Source organism: Octopus bimaculoides, chromosome 26 (genome assembly GCF_046866305.1).
Source record: "Octopus bimaculoides isolate indiv1 chromosome 26, ASM4686630v1, whole genome shotgun sequence".
Taxonomy (NCBI): domain Eukaryota; kingdom Metazoa; phylum Mollusca; class Cephalopoda; order Octopoda; family Octopodidae; genus Octopus; species Octopus bimaculoides.
In genome coordinates, this window is record NC_142953.1 from 20336876 (window position 1) to 20356256 (window position 19381).

The 19381-nt window shown below is 38.1% G+C and overlaps 1 protein-coding gene across 15 annotated transcripts in view; it reads right to left on the reverse strand.

Annotated features, from left to right (window-relative positions):
* Positions 1-19381, reverse strand: part of LOC106867632 (uncharacterized) — a 291771-nt gene that overhangs the window by 52648 nt on the left and 219742 nt on the right. For 14 of the 15 annotated variants that reach the window (XM_089342993.1, XM_089342992.1, XM_089343005.1 and 11 more), the window contains exons 5-12: positions 16850-16968; positions 15852-16017; positions 10804-11016; positions 9609-9730; positions 8313-8882; positions 5035-5286; positions 3021-3148; positions 689-852 (exon numbers count right to left, since the gene is read on the reverse strand). In XM_089342993.1, coding sequence (XP_089199119.1) covers positions 689-852; positions 3021-3148; positions 5035-5286; positions 8313-8882; positions 9609-9730; positions 10804-11016; positions 15852-16017; positions 16850-16968 — 1734 coding nt within the window. Of the gene's footprint in view, positions 1-688; positions 853-3020; positions 3149-5034; positions 5287-8312; positions 8883-9608; positions 9731-10803; positions 11017-11729; positions 11915-15851; positions 16018-16849; positions 16969-19381 lie in introns of those variants that run through there. The other variant, XM_089343007.1, reaches the window with a different exon arrangement.

Genomic DNA, 19381 nt, shown 5'->3' on the forward strand with positions numbered 1-19381 from the left:
TGAAAGAGGTTAACAGTGGTTTGTATCAACAACAATTATTTACTCAAAACAAACAACAACAAAAAAATAAAATGACATACATACCACGAAACTGTGTTGTATTTTAAGCCTCTTCTGTGAAAGAACTTACATTTTTACATGCAAACAATCTTGTTCGTTCATGTTGTTCAGCTGATTAATTACACAAAATCTTTCTTAATCAGCAGCCAATATCTATACTTTTTATCTTTTACTTGTTTCAGTCATTGGATTATGACCATGCTGAAGCATCGTCTTACAGGGATTTTGTTCAACAAACCAACCCTGGTGCTTATGTCGTTCTTTTTTTTTTTAAATCTGATACTTATTTTGTCAATCTCTTTTGATGAACTACTAAGTTACAGGCAATGGAGATGTTAACAAAACAACACTTGTTGTCAAGCAGAGGGAGGGACACAATTACACACACAGACACACAATGAGCTTCCACACAGTTCCTGTCTGCTAAATTCACACAGAAGGCATTGATCGGCTTGGGGCTATAGTAAAATAGACACTTGCCCAAGGTGCCACACAGGGAGACTGAACCCAAAACCACATGGTTGCAAAAGTGAGCTTCTTAACCACACAGCCATGCCTGTGTCTACATGTATTCCCATGGGATTTTTCTTTCCCCTCCCTGCCTCTTGTCATTTATTTATATACTAACCTGTATAATAATCTTGTTCAGTTCTATTTTGTCTTGGCCGAGACTTTCATTCAAAGACTGAAGTTTCAGTAGATTATCCTGCAAGCCAGCATTTTCAGCTTTCAGTTTGTTCACTTCCACCTCAGTTTCAGACTTTTTCAGCTCAGATTTGCCCAGAGTGTCAGCTAAAAGAAAACAAAGAAAATTTTCATAAAATACTTATGCAAGTAAAATGCTCCCTTTATTCTTACATCAGTGCTAGGGTGGTCTTCTATATGGATTAGCGTTATCAAATTATTGGTAAAGTTTCCAGTCCTAAATTAGAACACCTTGATTAATCCATTACCACTGGCCATATCAAGCTCCAACATTTCCACCTGTTTTTGATGTTCAAACCAACCAGATCCAGCCTCTCACACCTATCCTACAATATGGTAGAGTTGTTAGGACACCAGATAGACTGCATTTTGGTAATCTATCTGGCTCCCTATGCTCTGAGTTCAAATCAAACCGAAATCAATTTCACTTTTTATTCTTTTTAGGGTTGATAAAATAAAGAATGAATCCTCTCCTGGGGGGTGATTCTTCTTTCTCTCACTTCTTTTTTTCTGTCTTTCTCTCTCTGCAAATCAGCTATACTCTCAGAGTAGGATAAGCCTCCACCAGGTCTAAAAATACCCAGGTCACACTGTGTGCCACAATGGAAACCCCTACATCTCCATTGAAGAGTCGAGAGCTCAAAGCAAGGTAAAGTAATATTTTGATTATTACTCTCTTCATAGCTCAGTTACTTTTACCTACCCGACCCACCACCTTTACTTGGTTCAGTCATTGAACTGTGGCCATGCTGGGGCACAGCCTTGAAGGGTTAAATTGAACAAATCGAGCTCAGTTCTTATTTTTTTTCAAAGTCTGGTGCTTATTCTATCAGTTTCTTTTGCTGAATCATTAAGTTGTGGGGACATAAATAAACCAACATTGGTTGTCAAGCGATGGAGGGGACAGGGACAAACAAAAACACACATACACAAATAAATACATATGTATGTATCTATATATACAGCTTCTGTCAACTAAATTCACTGACAAGGCATTGGTTGGTTCAGGGTTATATTAGAAGACATTTGCCCAAGGTGCTACACAGAGAAACTGAACCTGAGATCACATGGTTGTAAAGCGAGCATCTTAACCACATGGCCATGCCTGTGCCTAATTATAGATGCACCTTTTTCTATTATCTTTATATTATAGTTGTTATTATAATAATGGTTTCTAGGTGGCAAGCTGGGCAAAATGCTTAGCAACATTTTGTCCACCTTCATGTTTTGAGTTCAAATTCTGCCAGGGCTGATTTTGCCTTTGATCCTTTGCATCACATGACCACAATAATCCTTTCTACAATAGGCACAAACCTCGAAAATTTAGAGGAGGGTCTAATTGACCACATTGAGCCCAATGGTCAACGGGTTCTCCATTTCATTGATCCTGGAGAAATGAAAGGCAAAGCTAATTTTGGCAGGATTTGAACTCAGAATATAACAAGTAAGAAGAAAGACAACTAAGCATTTTGTCCAATGTGCTAACAGTTCTGCCAGCTTATCCCTTTTCAGCCCTTTGGGGACAATGCAGTTGATATAACTCTCCTACTAAAATTTCAGAATTCTTTCAATTATAGGCACAAGGCCTGAGGTTTTGTTGGGTGGGGGCTAGCCAGTTACATTGACACCCAGTATTTGACTGCAGTGGCATTTGAACTCAGAATGATAAAATGTAAAATAAAACTACTTTCCCGAGTCATGGCAACTCATAAGGGCTGGTGTTCTGGTTTTCGTGGCGTATAAATTCCCCACCTGGACAGGACGCTGGTCCATCGCAGGGTTACTCACTTTTGCTCGCTGAGTGGACTGGAGCAACGTGAAGTGAAGTGTTTTGCTCAAGGACACAGCGTGTTACCCGGTCCAGGAATCGAAACCACAATCTTACGATCATGAGTCCAACACCCTAACCACTAAACCAAGCACCTCCACATGTTAAGATGAACAAAATGCTGCTAAGCATTTCGTCTGGTATGCTAACAATTTTACCAGTTTCCCACCAGCTAACAACAACAACAACAATTCTTTCTACATATAGGCACAAGGCCAGCAATTTTTTTTTGGTGGGTGGGGAAGAGTCAAGTTGATTACATCAGCTCCAACAATTGACTGGTTCTTTATTTTGTTGGATCTGAAGGGATGAAAGATAAAGTTGACCTTGGTGGGACTTGAACTCAGAATGTAGAGTTGAAAGAAATGCCACTAAGCAATTCTTCCAGCTTGCCGCCTTACTCTGTTTCAATAACTCTAATACTTACCTAACTCATACGACTTGTGTTCTTGTACTTCTTTCTCAAGAAGTATTTTGTTTAGCTGTTCTTTGTTAAAAACAATCTCTTCTTTCAGTGAAGAAATCTTATTCTCAAGTTGTTCTATGACTTTGTGGCTGAAACAAATGGAAATTTGAGATAAGTGGTACTTCTACCAATATGTATACGGTTACTCTTTTACTTGTTTCAGTCATTTGACTGTGGCCATGCTGGAGCACCGCTTTTAGTCGAGCAAATCGACCCCAGGACCTATTCTTTGTAAGCCTCGTACTTATTCTCTCGGTCTCTTTTGCTGAACCGCTAAGTTACGGGGACGTAAACACACCACCATCGGTTGTCAAGCGATGTTGGGGGGACAAACACAGACACACAAACATATACACACACACATATATATATACATATATATACGACAGGCTTCTTTCAGTTTCCGTCTACTAAATCCACTCACAAGGCTTTGGTCGGCCCAAGGCTATAGTAGAAGACATTTGCCCAAGGTGCCACGCAGTGGGAATGAACCCGGAACCATGTGGCTGGTAAGCAAGCTACTTACCACACAGCCACTCCTGCGCCTATGTTATCTATTATTAGACAAGCATATACTTCATTAAAAAGCAACAAAAATATCACAAAAACTGTTACTCAGAGTTTCATGTTCCCGTTTGTCAGATAGTTTTGCTTAGATTGTATGAACTCTAACTAGTTCATACACAACTAGACTCAACACCACCTAAGCATGCTTTTTTATCTTTCATCTTTCATAATCATATTATTAATATCCGAACATGTTATATGACACTCACTCCATCTTATCTTCTGTAACAATATAATATTCTTCTGATATATTCTTTTTGATGTATTCTTTTTTTTTTTGCACTGATGAGAACGGTAATATGTAATTAATTTAATTATAATTATAATTAAATTAATTTAATTTCTTCTATGTTTCTTACATATTAATATTACCGTTCGAAATGATCATATGCATGGATTAAAATCTTGATAAAACTTTCAACACTTTCTCTTCTCCATCTTTAATCGTTTGTTGAGTTTCTATAGGATACGTATAAATGCTCATAACACACCTTATACTTATTAATATATAAATATAAATATATCATGGTATCATAGTACTGACCAGACTATCAGATGTTGTTACACATCATTGCTCACAATGCACTTCATACTGTTTTAGCCTTTAAATGATGCCACCCTACTGGCTAGGTGAGCAAGCCAACATTCCCCCTGATCAGAAGACTATTTTGTTGCAAGGCTACCCATTAACAGCTGAGTGGACTGGAGCAATGTGAAATGAAGTGTCATGCCCAAGAACACAACGCATCGCCCCGGTCCAGGAATTGAACCCACAATCTATTGATCAGGAGTGCAACGCCCTAACTACTAGGCCATGCATCTTCATACACACACACACAAATATGTGTGTATGTGGATGTATGTATGTGTGTATGTCTGTGTGTGTGTGTGTGTGTGTGTGTGTGTGTGCATCAATGCATTTGTGAATTAACAGTAGAGTATGCACAAGTGTGTCTGAGTGCAAAAGTGAGTCATATATACATACATATATATATATATATATATATATATATATATAGATATAACTCTTCGAAATGCCTGTGTTAGAATGGTGGCAGCTGATGAAGGAAAATGTTCTCTATGTGGCCTGTGTGTTTTCTGTACTCTGGTTATTATTATTTTTTTGTCTATGTTTTGTTTACAACGTCCTGTACCCAGATATTCACCTATATATACAGGTAGATGTAGGTATGCACATACTTGTACGTATATATGCATATACTCATTTATTATTTGTTTTATATAGACATACATACATATCTGATATTGGATATTGTAATACAATCACATAATTATAATAAGTAATTAAATAAAAAAAATATATCCCAAAACCCAGAATATAGAAGAAAATAATTGTCACCCATCCCACCCTAAAAATAAGGGCCAAGAGATTAGGAATTTCACTGACCATCTTTCGTTTTCTTTAATCTGCCTTTCTTTATCCTGTACAATATCATCTTTCTCATCTTCAAGATTATCTCGCTGGCGCTGGATTTCAGCATTTGCTGCCTGAAGCTTATCATTCTCCACACGGAATGCTTCGATTTGTTCGTTTAATGATTCACGAATCTTTTCTAACTGAGAGCGTTCGTTACCCGTTAAATTAAGGACATTTTTGATTCGATCTCTGTCACGGTTGGAATCGACATAATCTCGACGCCTAAAGGAAAAGAAATAAACAAAACAAATAATTAATATTATGATTTTGGGGTGCCAGTGGTGCACACAAGGTGAGTGTCTTAATTTGATTGAATCAAACCTAAAATATTATTCACAACTGTGACCACTTTGTGTTCTATTCAGTCAGATATAATGTATCTAGGAGTATGTTATTCAATGTGACTCTCCATTTGTAAAACAACAGGGTGTGATTTTAAGGGAAATTTGGTGACTATGTAGAACTGTGGTTCTGAACCATTTTTTTCTTATGGGCCTCTTTCATTACTGGTTTGCTCTGGTGGACCCTTTCATTTCTATTTTGCTCTGGTGGACCCCTTTCATTTCTATTTTGCTCTGGTGGACCCCTTTTGTTTCTATTTTGCTCTGGTGGACCCCTTTCGTTTCTATTTTGCTCTGGTGGACCCCTTTCATTTCTATTTTGCTCTGGTGGACCCCTTTCATTTCTATTTTGCTCTGGTGGACCCCTTTCATTACTGGTTTGATCTGGTGGACCCTTTCATTTCTATTTTGCTCTGGTGGACCCCTTTCATTTCTATTTTGCTCTGGTGGACCCCTTTTGTTTCTATTTTGCTCTGGTGGACCCCTTTCATTTCTATTTTGCTCTGGTTGACCCTTTTCATTACTATTTTGCTCTGGTGGACCCCTTTCATTACTATTTTGCTCTGGTGGACCCCTTTCATTTCTATTTAGCTCTGGTGAACCCTTTCATTTCTATTTTGCTCTGGTGGACCCCTTTCGTTTCTACTTTGCTCTGGTGGACCCCTTTCGTTTCTATTTTGCTCTGGTGGACCCCTTTCGTTTCTATTTTGCTCTGGTGGACCCCTTTCGTTTCTATTTTGCTCTGGTGGACCCCTTTCATTTCAATTTGCTCTGGTGGACCCCCTTCGTTTCTATTTTGCTCTGGTGGACCCCTTTCATTTCTATTTTGCTCTGGTGAACCCCTTTCATTACTATTTTGCTCTGGTGGACCCCTTTCATTTCTATTTTGCTCTGGTGGACCCCTTTCATTTCTATTTTGCTCTGGTGGACCCCTTTCATATCTATTTTGCTCTTGTGGACCCCTTTCATTACTATTTTGCTCTGGTGGACCCCTTTCATTACTATTTTGCTCTGGTGGACCCCTTTCGTTTCTATTTTGCTCTGGTGAACCCCTTTCATTACTATTTTGCTCTGGTGGACCCCTTTCGTTTCTATTTTGCTCTGGTGGACCCCTTTCATTACTGGTTTGCTCTGGTGGACCCCTTTCATTTCTATTTTGCTCTGGTGGACCCCTTTCATTTCTATTTTGCTCTGGTGGACCCCTTTCATTTCTATTTTGCTCTGGTGGACCCCTTTCGTTTCTATTTTGCTCTGGTGGACCCCTTTCGTTTCTATTTTGCTCTGGTGGACCCCTTTCGTTTCTATTTTGCTCTGGTGGACCCCTTTCATTTCTATTTTGCTCTGGTGGACCCCTTTCGTTTCTATTTTGCTTTGGTGGACCCCTTTCATTACTATTTTACTCTGGTGGACCCCTTTTCATTACTGTTTTGCTCTGGTGGACCCCTTTCATTAATATTTTACTCTGGTGGTCCCCTTTCATCTCTGTTTTGCTGTGGTGGACCCCCTTAGCCATCTGATGTTTAAAAACTTAGTTTTATAGATACTTCTTTCAAAATCCCTATTTCATTTTTCACCCTTTCACTTGCAAAGGTCTGCAACAGAATTCTCTGACAGAACAGGTTTCAGTGGCCAGAAACATGTTCTGCGATGTAAAACATTAGAGAAAGAAACCTAACTGTTTCTTACAATAAATATATCTAAAGCAAATTTTTTTGTGGATCCTTAATATACCACTGTAGATCCTCAAATTAATATTTTGCTTGCTTGCACCCCACAGAATCTTATATGGCTCCCCCTCCCCCAGAAGTCATATGGACCCTGATTGAGAAGCCCTGATGTAGAGGTTCCCTTGTTGGTTTATGTGGCAGTGATGGGTTTCTGTCATTCAAAGATGAGGATTCTGTTGTTTGATGGCTGAGTATTTCACAGACATATGTACTCTGAATGTAACTCTCAGGTAGAATTAGCACGACACAGTGTGTGCGCATTGATGAGGGGCTGTACCTTTTGAATTACAGGTACAATCTACTAGATGGGCTTCTATACAGTTTCTGTGCATCCAGTTGTGCTCACAAGGTATGGGTCGAGCCAGGGCTATAAAAATGACATTTATCCAAGATGCCATGCAATGGGATTGAACCCAGGACCTTGTGGTTGTGAAGCAAAATTCTTAACCATTTGGCCATGCAGTGCCTACAATATAACTGCCACTCAGTTGGTTACAACGACAAGGGTTGCTTTTGAAATTAATGTGCAAGTGGATGAGTACTCCACAGACATGTGTACCTTTAATATAGTTCACTGATAAATTCAGCGTGACACAGAATGTGACAAGGCTGGCCCCTGGAGAATTACAGGTACAACTCATTTTTGCCAGCTGAGTGGACTGGAGCAATGTGAAATAAAGTGTCTTGCTCAAGGACACAATGCTTTGCTTTGAATTGAACTCACGACCTTACGATTGTGAGCCAAAGGCCCCTAACCACTAAGCCACGTACCTTCACTGTAGCACACATGTAAAACACATTGGTGAATATGAAATGGTTGAATGGCAATGGCACTGAGCAATTGGTGCATCAGCTTTGAGATTAGCATCAGGTGATAATCTCAGGTTATCTTTGACAGATGGTAATTTATGATCAAATGGGAAAAATGGAATAAAAAGAACTAAAATAAAAAGCCAAAATGAAGGCTTTGTTAAAGTCTTCGGCACCCAAACATGGATGAAGGAAAGTATCAGACCATGGTTGCTGGAGAGAGCACTCCGAGGCTTTCATCCAGCAATGAACTGAACCTGTGCAAGGATGATGGTGACATCTGACGGAATAATCAGAAACACCAAAGTGTTGAAAGGAAACGAAGCATAACGAATATAATGAAGAATTAATTAGGAAATATGATACATACACATCTTCAATATCATTTTTCAATGATGTAATTGTCTGTTCTGATTTACGCCGTTCACTTTCTGCAGATTCTAGGGACACGCGTAATGAGACGATATGGTCCCGACTTGAACCTAGTTTGGCTTTTAATTCCTGAACTTGCATTTGTCGTTTATTGAGTGCTGCTTGGACAGCTGAGAAAGTTGCGTCGGCAAATGCTGGAGATCGAGATCGGCTCAACGGTGAGATGGAGCGGTTTCGTTTCTTGGGTGACATTGAGTGGCCGGGTGAGGTAGAGCGAGGGCGGAATGAGGTTGAAGTCAACACTGGTTCAATTTTGTCGGTTTGGTCAACCGATGTAGCGTCTGCAGTGCAAGAGAGGTCGGCGTCGTTAATAACAGCCTGAGCAATATCCCTCAGGGCCAGGTGGAGTGCATCGGTTTCCATTCGAGACTGATGGACAATTTCTTGCTCGTGATTGCTCTGCTGTTGCTCCAGCTGTTCCAGTTTTAGCTGAGTGACCTTAAAGAGTCGGTCCTTCTCTTCCACTTGCTGATGTAGTTTATCATTCAGAAGAGTAAGGTCATTGATTCTGTAAAATAAAATAAAATAAAAATGAAAATTTGGGAAAATAACAGAAAACACAAGCACAATCATGACTGTATTGTCGAGAAATTTGCTTCGCTATTCCATAGTTTTCATTTTTACCCCACTGCAAGGCTTTGATTGACCCAAAGCTATAGTAGAAGACATTTGTCCAAGGTGTCATGCAGTGAGACTGAACCTGCAACCATGTGGTTGGGAAGTAAACTTCTTACCACACAGCCACATTGCAAAATATCTCACAGAATCACTGGGGATGGTCATAGATGGAATTCCTTAGATCAGTGGTTCTCAACCGGGGTCCAGATGAGATTTCGTCGTTGAAAATTATGTGTAATATATCACTTATACTTCTACAATACATAAAATATTTCAACAATTTATTTATACAATTCTTAATAATAATTAACAATAGAAATATGGGATTTTTTAAAAATTTCAAATAGTTATGGCAGGTCCAGCAGATTAGAATAGGAATCAAAGGGGTCCATGGGTAAAAAGTAGTTGAGAACCACCACCTTAGATAATAGGTTTCTGTGTGTGTGTGTGTGTGTCTGTATGTGTGATTGAATGTATTATTTAAAACAAAAATCCTCTTTTGTCTTTCAATCATTACAGAAAACAGATGTAACAGTGTTTCTTTCTTTCCTTCTGTTCGTGTTTTATTTTAAAAAAACAAAATAAAGCAAAACAAAATCCATTAAATCCCTCTTACTTTGTATTTAATTCTGTGGTGAGTGTATCGTAACGAGCCTGTAACTGGACATTATCTCGGATCTTCTCCTTTAACTGATTTTCAAGAGTTGTTCTTTCGGTCTTTTCTTTGTCTAAAGCAACCTAAAGAGGATAATAATAATAATAATAATAATATGAACAAAAACATAGAAGCTATACCTGGATCCTCAACACTACACACTATCCAAAAAATAGCCCTGCTAGGAACAGCCCACATCCTATGCAAGACACTATCAATTCAGTAATACAACCTAGACAAAACAACCCATAAACACAAGACACACTCTATACAGTAATTATCCAGTGAAATAAACTTCCACCAGCAAGCTAGTTAACCAACGCATTCCACACTCAACACACAATACAAGCAGTAACACAACAAAAGACTGCTCTACACCTCAAGAGGAAAAAAAACCTCCAGACTAACACAATACAATACTGCGAAGAGTTTGCACACTCCCAATAACAGAAATGAATACACAATGCTGCACAGACCCCAGCAACATAGAGGTGTAGAAGGTGATGCAGTAGAAATTTGCCTCAAACTACCAAATGCTGAACAACAACAACAACAACAATAATAATAATGATAATTCTTTCTACTAAAGGCACAAGGCCTGAAATTTTGGGGAAGGGGACTAGTTGATTACATTGACCCCAGTGTTTCACTGGTTCTTAATTTATTGATTCCAAAAGGATGAAAGGCAAAGTTGACCTACGTGAATTTTTAACCCAGAATGGATGAAACGTTGCTAAGCATTTGGTCCAGCATGCTAACGATTCTGCCAGCTCACCATCTTGAACCACTGGCACTCCGTTGTGAAATGAACGTGCAAGTGGCTGAGCACTCCACAGACACGTGTACATTTAAAGTAGTTCTGAGGGAGATTCAGCATGACACAGAGTGTGACAAGGCTGGCCCCTTTAAATTACAGGTACAACTTATTTTGGCCAGCTGAGTGGACTGGGGCAACGTGAAATGAAGTGTCTTGATTAAGGATACAATGCATCACCAGGAATCGAACTCACAACCTTATGATCATGAGCCAAATACCCTAACCACTAAGCCACGTGCCTTCACATGTAGAACAATATTAATGACATAGAATTCAGAAATCTCTTGACATTGTTTCCTTGTCTGTATTTTTATTTAAAAAGATTTGTCTTTAACCTACCAGCGTTTGTGTGTCGACATGTCTTGCATTTGAACTGTAATTGAGAGCAGCAGAGTACATTCCTCGAGCAGTGCGGTTGATATCTGAACGTACGTTGTGTAAGTCTCTCTCAGTGGCCGATTTCAAATCATTGAATTCACGACGAAATGTTACCACAGACTTCCACAGATTGTGCAAACGGTTGTGTTCTTCATTGTAGAACTGGTTGAAAGACTGAAACATTTGCAAAGACGAATTAAATTCATTAGTTAAAAAATTCATTAAAAACGGAGAACGAGAAGGAAAATCCTCAGAGAAAAGAAGTAAGAAACAGACTAATTTAGGTATTTCACTCATCGTTAGTAAAAAGAAAAGCAAATAAATGAAACACAAAAGATATTTCTTTCTACATGTTTCTATAATAGCTATGTTATTTTACTGATCATGGTTACTGGGGGTGTAGCCAGTCGGGGCTAAACTTTGAAGTTTTTGGAAAGGATAATACCTATGCTGGTATTTGAGGATACAAAACCATATACATATATATACATATATATATATATATATATATATATATATAAATATATATGTATATATTCTTTTTTTTCTTTCAGTCATTTGACTGTGGCCATGCTGGATCACCGCCTTTTAGTTGAAGAAATCGACCCCTGGACTTATTCTTTGTAAGCTTAGTACTTATTCTATCGGTCCCTTTTGCTGAACCACTAAGTTATGGGGACATAAACACACCAACATCGATTGTCAAGTGATGGTGGGGTGGGGGGGGGACAAACACATACATACATACATACAACAGGCTTCTGTCTACCAAATCCACTCACAAGGCTTTGGTTGACCAAGGTGCCACACAGTGGGACTGAACTTGGAATCATGTGGCACAAGGGAAGACAAAGGAACACAGAGAAAAACAGCAAAAAAATACACACAATGGATATGGAGACATTCAATCCCTCATCAGTTGTTGACAAATATCATCACTATTTCAACACCTGGTAATATTGCTCAGTTTGGCTGTGTCAGCAACATAAGCTGCTGGTGTATAAATGAGCAGACATGGTAGGCGAACATGAACAGGATAAGTAGGAATAACAAAAAAGCAGAAGGTCTTGAGCTAGAAACGGTAATAAAGTTATAAGAAAAAAATAAATAAACAAAATGAAAGAAACACATAAGCAAGGACAAGGTGGATGTTAAACGATGATGATGGTGATGATGAATAACAGAAAAAAAAAACGACACATATTTGGATACATAAAATTTCTTTCAACTATGCAATAAAAATAAGGAGTGTTGGTTGAAGAAACATTAATGGGGAAGATGGTGAGTCTTTTGAATTCAGAAAAATATTTATATAAAAATTTTAGAGTTAGAGGGAGCTGCAACTATATTATATATACATATGACTGGAACTTGTGCCGGTGGCACATAAAAAGCACCATTCGAGAGCGCGGTCAATGCCAGTGCCGCCTGACTGGCCCCCGTGCCAGTGGCACGTGAAAAGCACCACCTACACTCTTGGAGTGGCTGGCATTAGCTGTAGAAACCTTGCCAGATCAGATTGAAAGTCTGGTGCATACTATTGGCTTGCTAGTATGGAAAACGGACGTTAAATGACGATGAACTGTTAAATAAATAAAAAGTGGCTGTGTGGTAAGTAGCTTGCTAATCAACCACATGGTTCTGGGTTCAGTCCTACTGCATGGCACCTTGGGTGAGTGTCTTCTACTCTAGCCTTGGGACAACCAAAGCCTTGTGAGTGGATTTGGTAGACGGAAACTGAAAGAAGCTTGTCGTATATATACATATATATATATATTTATGTGTGTGTGTGTCTGTGCCTGCATTTGTCCCCCCACCATCTCTTGACAACCGATGTTGGTGTGTTTATGTCCCTGTAACTTAGTGGTTCAGCAAAAGAGACCGATAGAATAAGTACTAGGCTTGCAATGAATAAATCATGTGGTTGATTTGTTCACTAAAGGCAGGGCTCCAGCATGGCCCCAGTCAAATGACTGAAACAAATAAAAGAATAATAGGCTGAAGCATGGCTGACACTGTTTGCAGTCGCATGGTTTTAGGGTTCAATCTCACAGCCTGGTGCCCTGGTTCAGTACCTTCTTCTCTAGCCTCCAGCTGACAAATGCCTTGGGAATGAAATTTGGTAGACAAACACAATACAGTAACCTGTCACGTATGTATGGTATGTATGGCACAAGCTATCATATCATACTAACCTTGCAAGCGACAGTTAAACTGTTTTACGTATATGTATATATACATACACATATATATACATACAAAAACACACCACACATACACATCCTTATACACATAAATGCATAGATATGTACACACCACACAAAATAGACACAAATATATATATATATATACACACACACACACACACACACACAAACACACATAGATACATACAATCCTACACACACACATGCATACAAATGCACTCAAACTTCTTTTATGCTTCATACACAATTATAAATCACATTGACACCACTGACATGGAGAGAGAACTACAAATATACTTCACATATATCTACATTACACAATTCACGTTATACACCATATATAAACACACACAAAGCAATATAAAGATATTACTTTTACATCACTGACTCTAAACATATTTACAAATTTATAATCAGTAAATAAGGTGGTGTCCCATCAAGGCTTTAAGCTGTTCAAACTTTAATCAAACAAATTAAAGAAAGAAATTATTGTTTTTATATTTTATGTTTTATATCATAATTATATACATATACCTAAATAAATAATAGAGATTGCTTTTAAACTTACCAATGTTTACTATCAAATTATTTCTCTTTTCAATTATGCCTTTTCTCCTTAAAATTAGCAACATTTAAAAAGTTTTTGTCTAATTAACATGTATTAGACAGACATTGTTGCCACCTAATTGATATTAATTAGCTGTTTTTCTGTTTTCTTGTATATATATGGTTAGATAGATGGACAATAATTATTTACCTGGGATCTCAGTTTTAATCCTTAAAAGTCTCATTCAAGCAGAAATTTTCACTCTCTTTGATGTATAGAGTCCCACCAAGAGTAAACATTATATTGTTTCTCAACAAGTTGCTGAATAATGCCAAATAATACACAACATAATATATATCTCGTATCTATATATATACATATGAATATGTATATAATTTGCATATGTATGTGTGTGTGAGTGTGTGTGTGTATATGTATGTATATGTGTGTATATATGTATGTATATGTGTGTAAATATGCATATATATACATGCATAAATATATATGTATGTATGTATATATATATATAAATAAATATATATGTGTGTGTGTGTAAATATGTCCCTAAACCACTAGTTAAAAGAATCCAAGGCTGCAAAGGTTATATCAAATGAATTGAAATTCAGTACCGTTTCCTCTTCTCTACTCTTAATCCCAAAATTCTTGAATGCTTTAAGAAGCAGCAGCTTATCAGCCTAATGTGTCTTGAACAGCACACATTCCAGGTGGTTCTGTGAAGTTTTCGGGTGGGAGATGGGAGGGTCTCTAATCAACACCCCCACCTTTCAGTCAGCCTGTGTTTGTGTTGTCCACCCCAATGTATATATCCACAATCAACATTATTCATACCTGAGTGTGATTTATTCATTCCTTTGTTTCAATCTCCATGGCACAGTGGGAGTTTTGGTTTTAAATTTGTGCTTATGTATATACATACATACCTACCTAATTACACGTACACACACACACACAAACATAAATACATACACACACACATACATATACACACATAAATACATACACATACATATATACACACACATACATATATACATACAAACCCACATGCACACACATATATATACACATGCATACGCACACACATACACATATATATATACACATGCATACACACACATATATAGATACATACACACACATATAAATACATACACACATATACAAACACACACACACATATACAGACAGTGTGAGAGAAAAGAGGAACTATATAACAAAGGGATCAAAAGACAAACATGCAAGCAGACAAAAAATAAATAACACAAAAACAATAAAATAAATAAATATTAAAAAAACACCCTTCAGAGAAAGGAAAGAGGGGGAGAACAAGGAACTTAATTAAAATGTAACCTAACTGTAACCTAATCTAACCAAACACATTAATTAGAGGGTGGTGGTGGGGAGACTAACGAGAAATAAATAATGAAAGAAGAAGAGTGGTAGACATATGTTGATGAGGAAAGAATGTGTAGGAAAATATGTTGTAGCCTAATGCATGGCTGCGTGGTTAAGGACACTGCTTTGCAACCATGTGGTTTTAGGTTCAGTCCCATTGTGCAGCACCTTGGGCAATTGGCTTCTGCTATAGCCCAGGGATCGACCAAAGCCTTGTGAGTGGGTTTGATAAACAGAAAATGAAAGAAGCTACATATATATATATATATATATATATATATATATATATAAATAGTGGAGGTACAAGGCCAACAATTTTAAGGGGAGGGGCGTTAGTCAATACAAACAACCCTAGTAGTCACTGATAATCTAATTTATTCAAGTCAAAGTGGACTTGAGCAGGATTTGAACTCAGAATGTAAAGAGCTGAAACAAATACTGTAAGGCATTCTTCTTTTCTTTCTTTTTGACACTTTACCAATTGTGCCAGTTTTCCACTGTTTAGTAGCTCATTGCCCTCAACCAGTGCACTACCCTTTGGCCAGGTCTCCACCCTTTATGAGCTTGCCACCTTCTACGAACTCTAAAGCATACATAATTAACTTTTAGCATGCTGAAGGCAAAACATGTTGCCACATAAGTTTTCTCCCCTGTAACTGCAGGCACATTGTGTTGCATTGAGAGGGGAAAAAACTCATTCGGCAACATGATTTGCCTTCAGCATGCTAAAGGTTAAAAATAATAATAACAGAAAGAGAGAGAAATGGAGAGAAGAGAGAGAGAGAGATGGAAAGAAAGAAGAGAAGAAAAAAGAGAAAGAGCGCAGAGAAATAAGTTACCTTTTCTTCTTCTCTCCACTCTTGTTCTTTGTGATCGAGATCTTCTCGAGCCATTTGCCAATCAGTGGTCAACTTCTGAATGTCACTGGTGAGGCTTTGGTTTGCAGATGTTGCCTGGTCTAATTGTTCTCGTAACATTGCATTGACGTGGGCAAGACCTGAACTTCTGTCAACAGAAAACAGTCATATTGCTTTATGGTTGATCAAATATAAACTCAGTACATCATTATCGTTTTAATGTCCACTTTTCCATGCCAGCATGGATTAGACAGGGTACTATATTTGATGGCCTATAAGACGCACCCTTTTTTAACCCAAAAATGGCTTTAAAAATCCCCCTGCGTCCAATGCACTCAATGTAGGCTCAAAACGGTATGTATGTTTACAAAACGTGTGCTGCCATCTATTGGTGAACAATCACTTATGGTATGTTTATATTGTATGTAGATGCAATAAATTGCTTATAATTACTGGTAATAACATAAAGTTATACAGGTAAGTGGAGGAATTAAAACATTATTTTAGTGGTAATTTATTTTACAAAAGTATAGCCTTATAGGCCATCAAATACGGTAGTTACTGCGGCAGATTTTCTATAGCTGGATGCCCATCTTGTCACTAACCCTCATCCGTTTTCAGGCCAGGTAACATTTCCCCATGGCCAGAGATTTTTATCACAGAAGACTGGAAACAAAACATTATTGCCCATTCCAACAACAATCAGTTATTCATTCAATACAGCCCCATTCCCACAACACATTACCAGTCATTCCTTCAATATACCTCCATACCCACAACACACTACCAGTCATTCCTTCAATATACTCCCCATTCCCACAACACATTACCAGTCGTTCTTTCAATCTACCCCCCATTCCCACAACTCCCAATCAGTTATTCAATCAATATATCCCATTTGTATATCAATTACAATTATCATTATATTTCTTTGTTAAGGTTTCCATGAAGCTTCTAGGAAACAATGGAGTGGAACTCACCTTTGTTGCTCTTCCTCAAGCCGAATGAGGGCAGTTTGAAGGTCAAGACTGGCCAGATTCAGCTCTCCCACTTGGGTCAAGTTTGCAGTATCCAGTGGTTTAATGTAGGTGTCAGACAACTGGTGGAGATAGAAAATTGACAGAAATGATTAGTAACACACCTAAACACATCAAAATCCTGTTGTATCATCATCCTCATCATTTAACATCTATGTTTCATGTTGGCAAGGGTGTCACGTATATTCATGACATCACACGCTAAAAATATTCAACCGTTCAATAAACCAAAGAAATACTTGTTTGCAAAAATATGTAGAAATTCCCCACATACAGGGTTGGCCAAAAGTCACCTGACAGTAAATCAAAGCCATTTTATTCCAAGATTTATTTATGTTTAACAACTGAATGGATTTAATAAAAGCATATAAATACGAAACATCATGAAAATTGTTCAAACTGAGGTCCTTCTTGAACGACTTCACAATTGGAATGAATAAATAAAACTGAATATTAAGTATTTATGGAATTTCTGATTTACTGTCGGGTGACTTTTGGCTAACTCTGTACACTTCCAAATTTGATAGACCTACTTGTCTTTTGACAATCTTGATGTTAAGGTCATTTCAAAAAGAGACCCCACTCAGTTTCCTATCAGCATGCACTAAATTGCCATAATGGCCCCCTAGATAGACTTAGGCATCTAATGTCTTGTCTACCCGTGTTTCTGATACTATGCATTTCCACATTTAATATACACCAATAAATTATTCAAACAGTCCTGGGATGGTAGAAGTTGTGTTGATATATTCTCAGATAATGTTATCATCAGTGATTGTTATTTAAACGGCTATCTTTCAAAGTGATCACAATAAGCAGCTTCCACTGTATGCATACATGTATGAAGACGTGTGTGCATATGTCTCTACACACACACATATCCATGTATATATGTGTAAGTGTGTGTGATTGAGTGTATGTTTCTGGGGGGGGGGAGTGTGGCATTATTTGGCTGGAGTCAGGTTATTTCAGAATGGGGGGGGGGTGTTCAGGTGATAATTGTGTCTTCATGTAGCTAATGCTTTACCATTTACCTTTCAGATGCCATCATGGTTTGAAATGCTTAAATAGCAAACTCTGCACTTGCTATTGAAACATTTGTCAACCAATAAAATGGGGGAGGGTCTTTTTTGCTGCACCTTGTATATATTATTAAACCCATTAGGTCAAGTGTGGGACCACGTGCCATTGCAGTGCTTTGCTGCATTCACCATTTGTTGGTATATTCCCAGGTCCTCCTAGGCGACCCGTCAAGCTGGGGTCTCAGACATGCCCTCATTTCTGTAAGACACCTCCTCATCTGCCATGACCATCTGATATGTGGTCAACTAACCTGAGCTGCCAACCCAGCCACATCGTCAGTGAAGAGAACATGGTAAGCAGGGTCTAACTCAGAAAATCAAGCAACATGGCCAACCAGTCAGAACTGGTGTTCCCAAACCATACGAGTAACAGGATGCATCCCAGTTTCTGAGTAGAGTCATTAGTTTGATATGACATCCAATCAATGGTAACCCTTAATCTTGTGAAGCATCCGGGAACCAAAGGAGTTCAGGTGGCTCCTAAGGGCCTGGGATAGTGTCTATGTCTCACAACTGAAGAGAAGGTTAGGGAAGACCAGAGACCTAAACCGTTATCCTCCTGCACAGATATCAGCAGCAACAAACACTCTTGTTCAACGAATCCACAAAGTGCACCAGCTACGGATCTCATTGCCGAGATTAGTGAAGAGGTCAACAACTTTGTTTTCTCACCCACAACATACTGACTCTGTTCACGTTGGCACACACTTTTTTTTTGAAGTCAAAATAGGGGCAATGGACAAAAAAAAAAAAAGCGGTTCAGAAACACTGAAATATATATCATCATCATTATCATTTAATGTCCATTCCCATGTTGGCATGGGTGAGACAGTTTGACAGGAGCTGACCATGTGAAGGGCTGTTCAGGCTCCATGTCTGTTTGGGCATGGTTTCTATGGCTGGATGCCCTTCCTGACACCAACCACTTTATGGAGTGTACTGGGTGCTTTTATGCAGCACTGGCATGGGTGCTTTTTATGTGGCATCAGCACTTATGAGCCTGCAATATATATATACATATATATATATTGCAGCCAAAGAGACAGTCTCTTTGCAGCCTAAGAAAGAGAAGGTGATCTAAATTAAAATGTCCCATTAGAATCTCATCTTAATTTATATTTCAAACACAAGCTTAATGATGACAAAATTATTTTCCAACAGAGGTTAACACTTTTGATACTAACCTGCTGGGGACCTAACCTAGTTCTAAGATACAAACTTCCTATCTCAGAGGGATCTAAATTAAAATCTTCTGCCAAAATTCCAAGTTAATTTATCTACTAAGAATGTTATTTTACTGAATTCTTTGTTATTTTAAAAATTAATTGAAACAAAGGCAGTGGATTTCTACAGAAATATAGTTACAAAAGGGTTTAAGTAAACTACTTTAAGA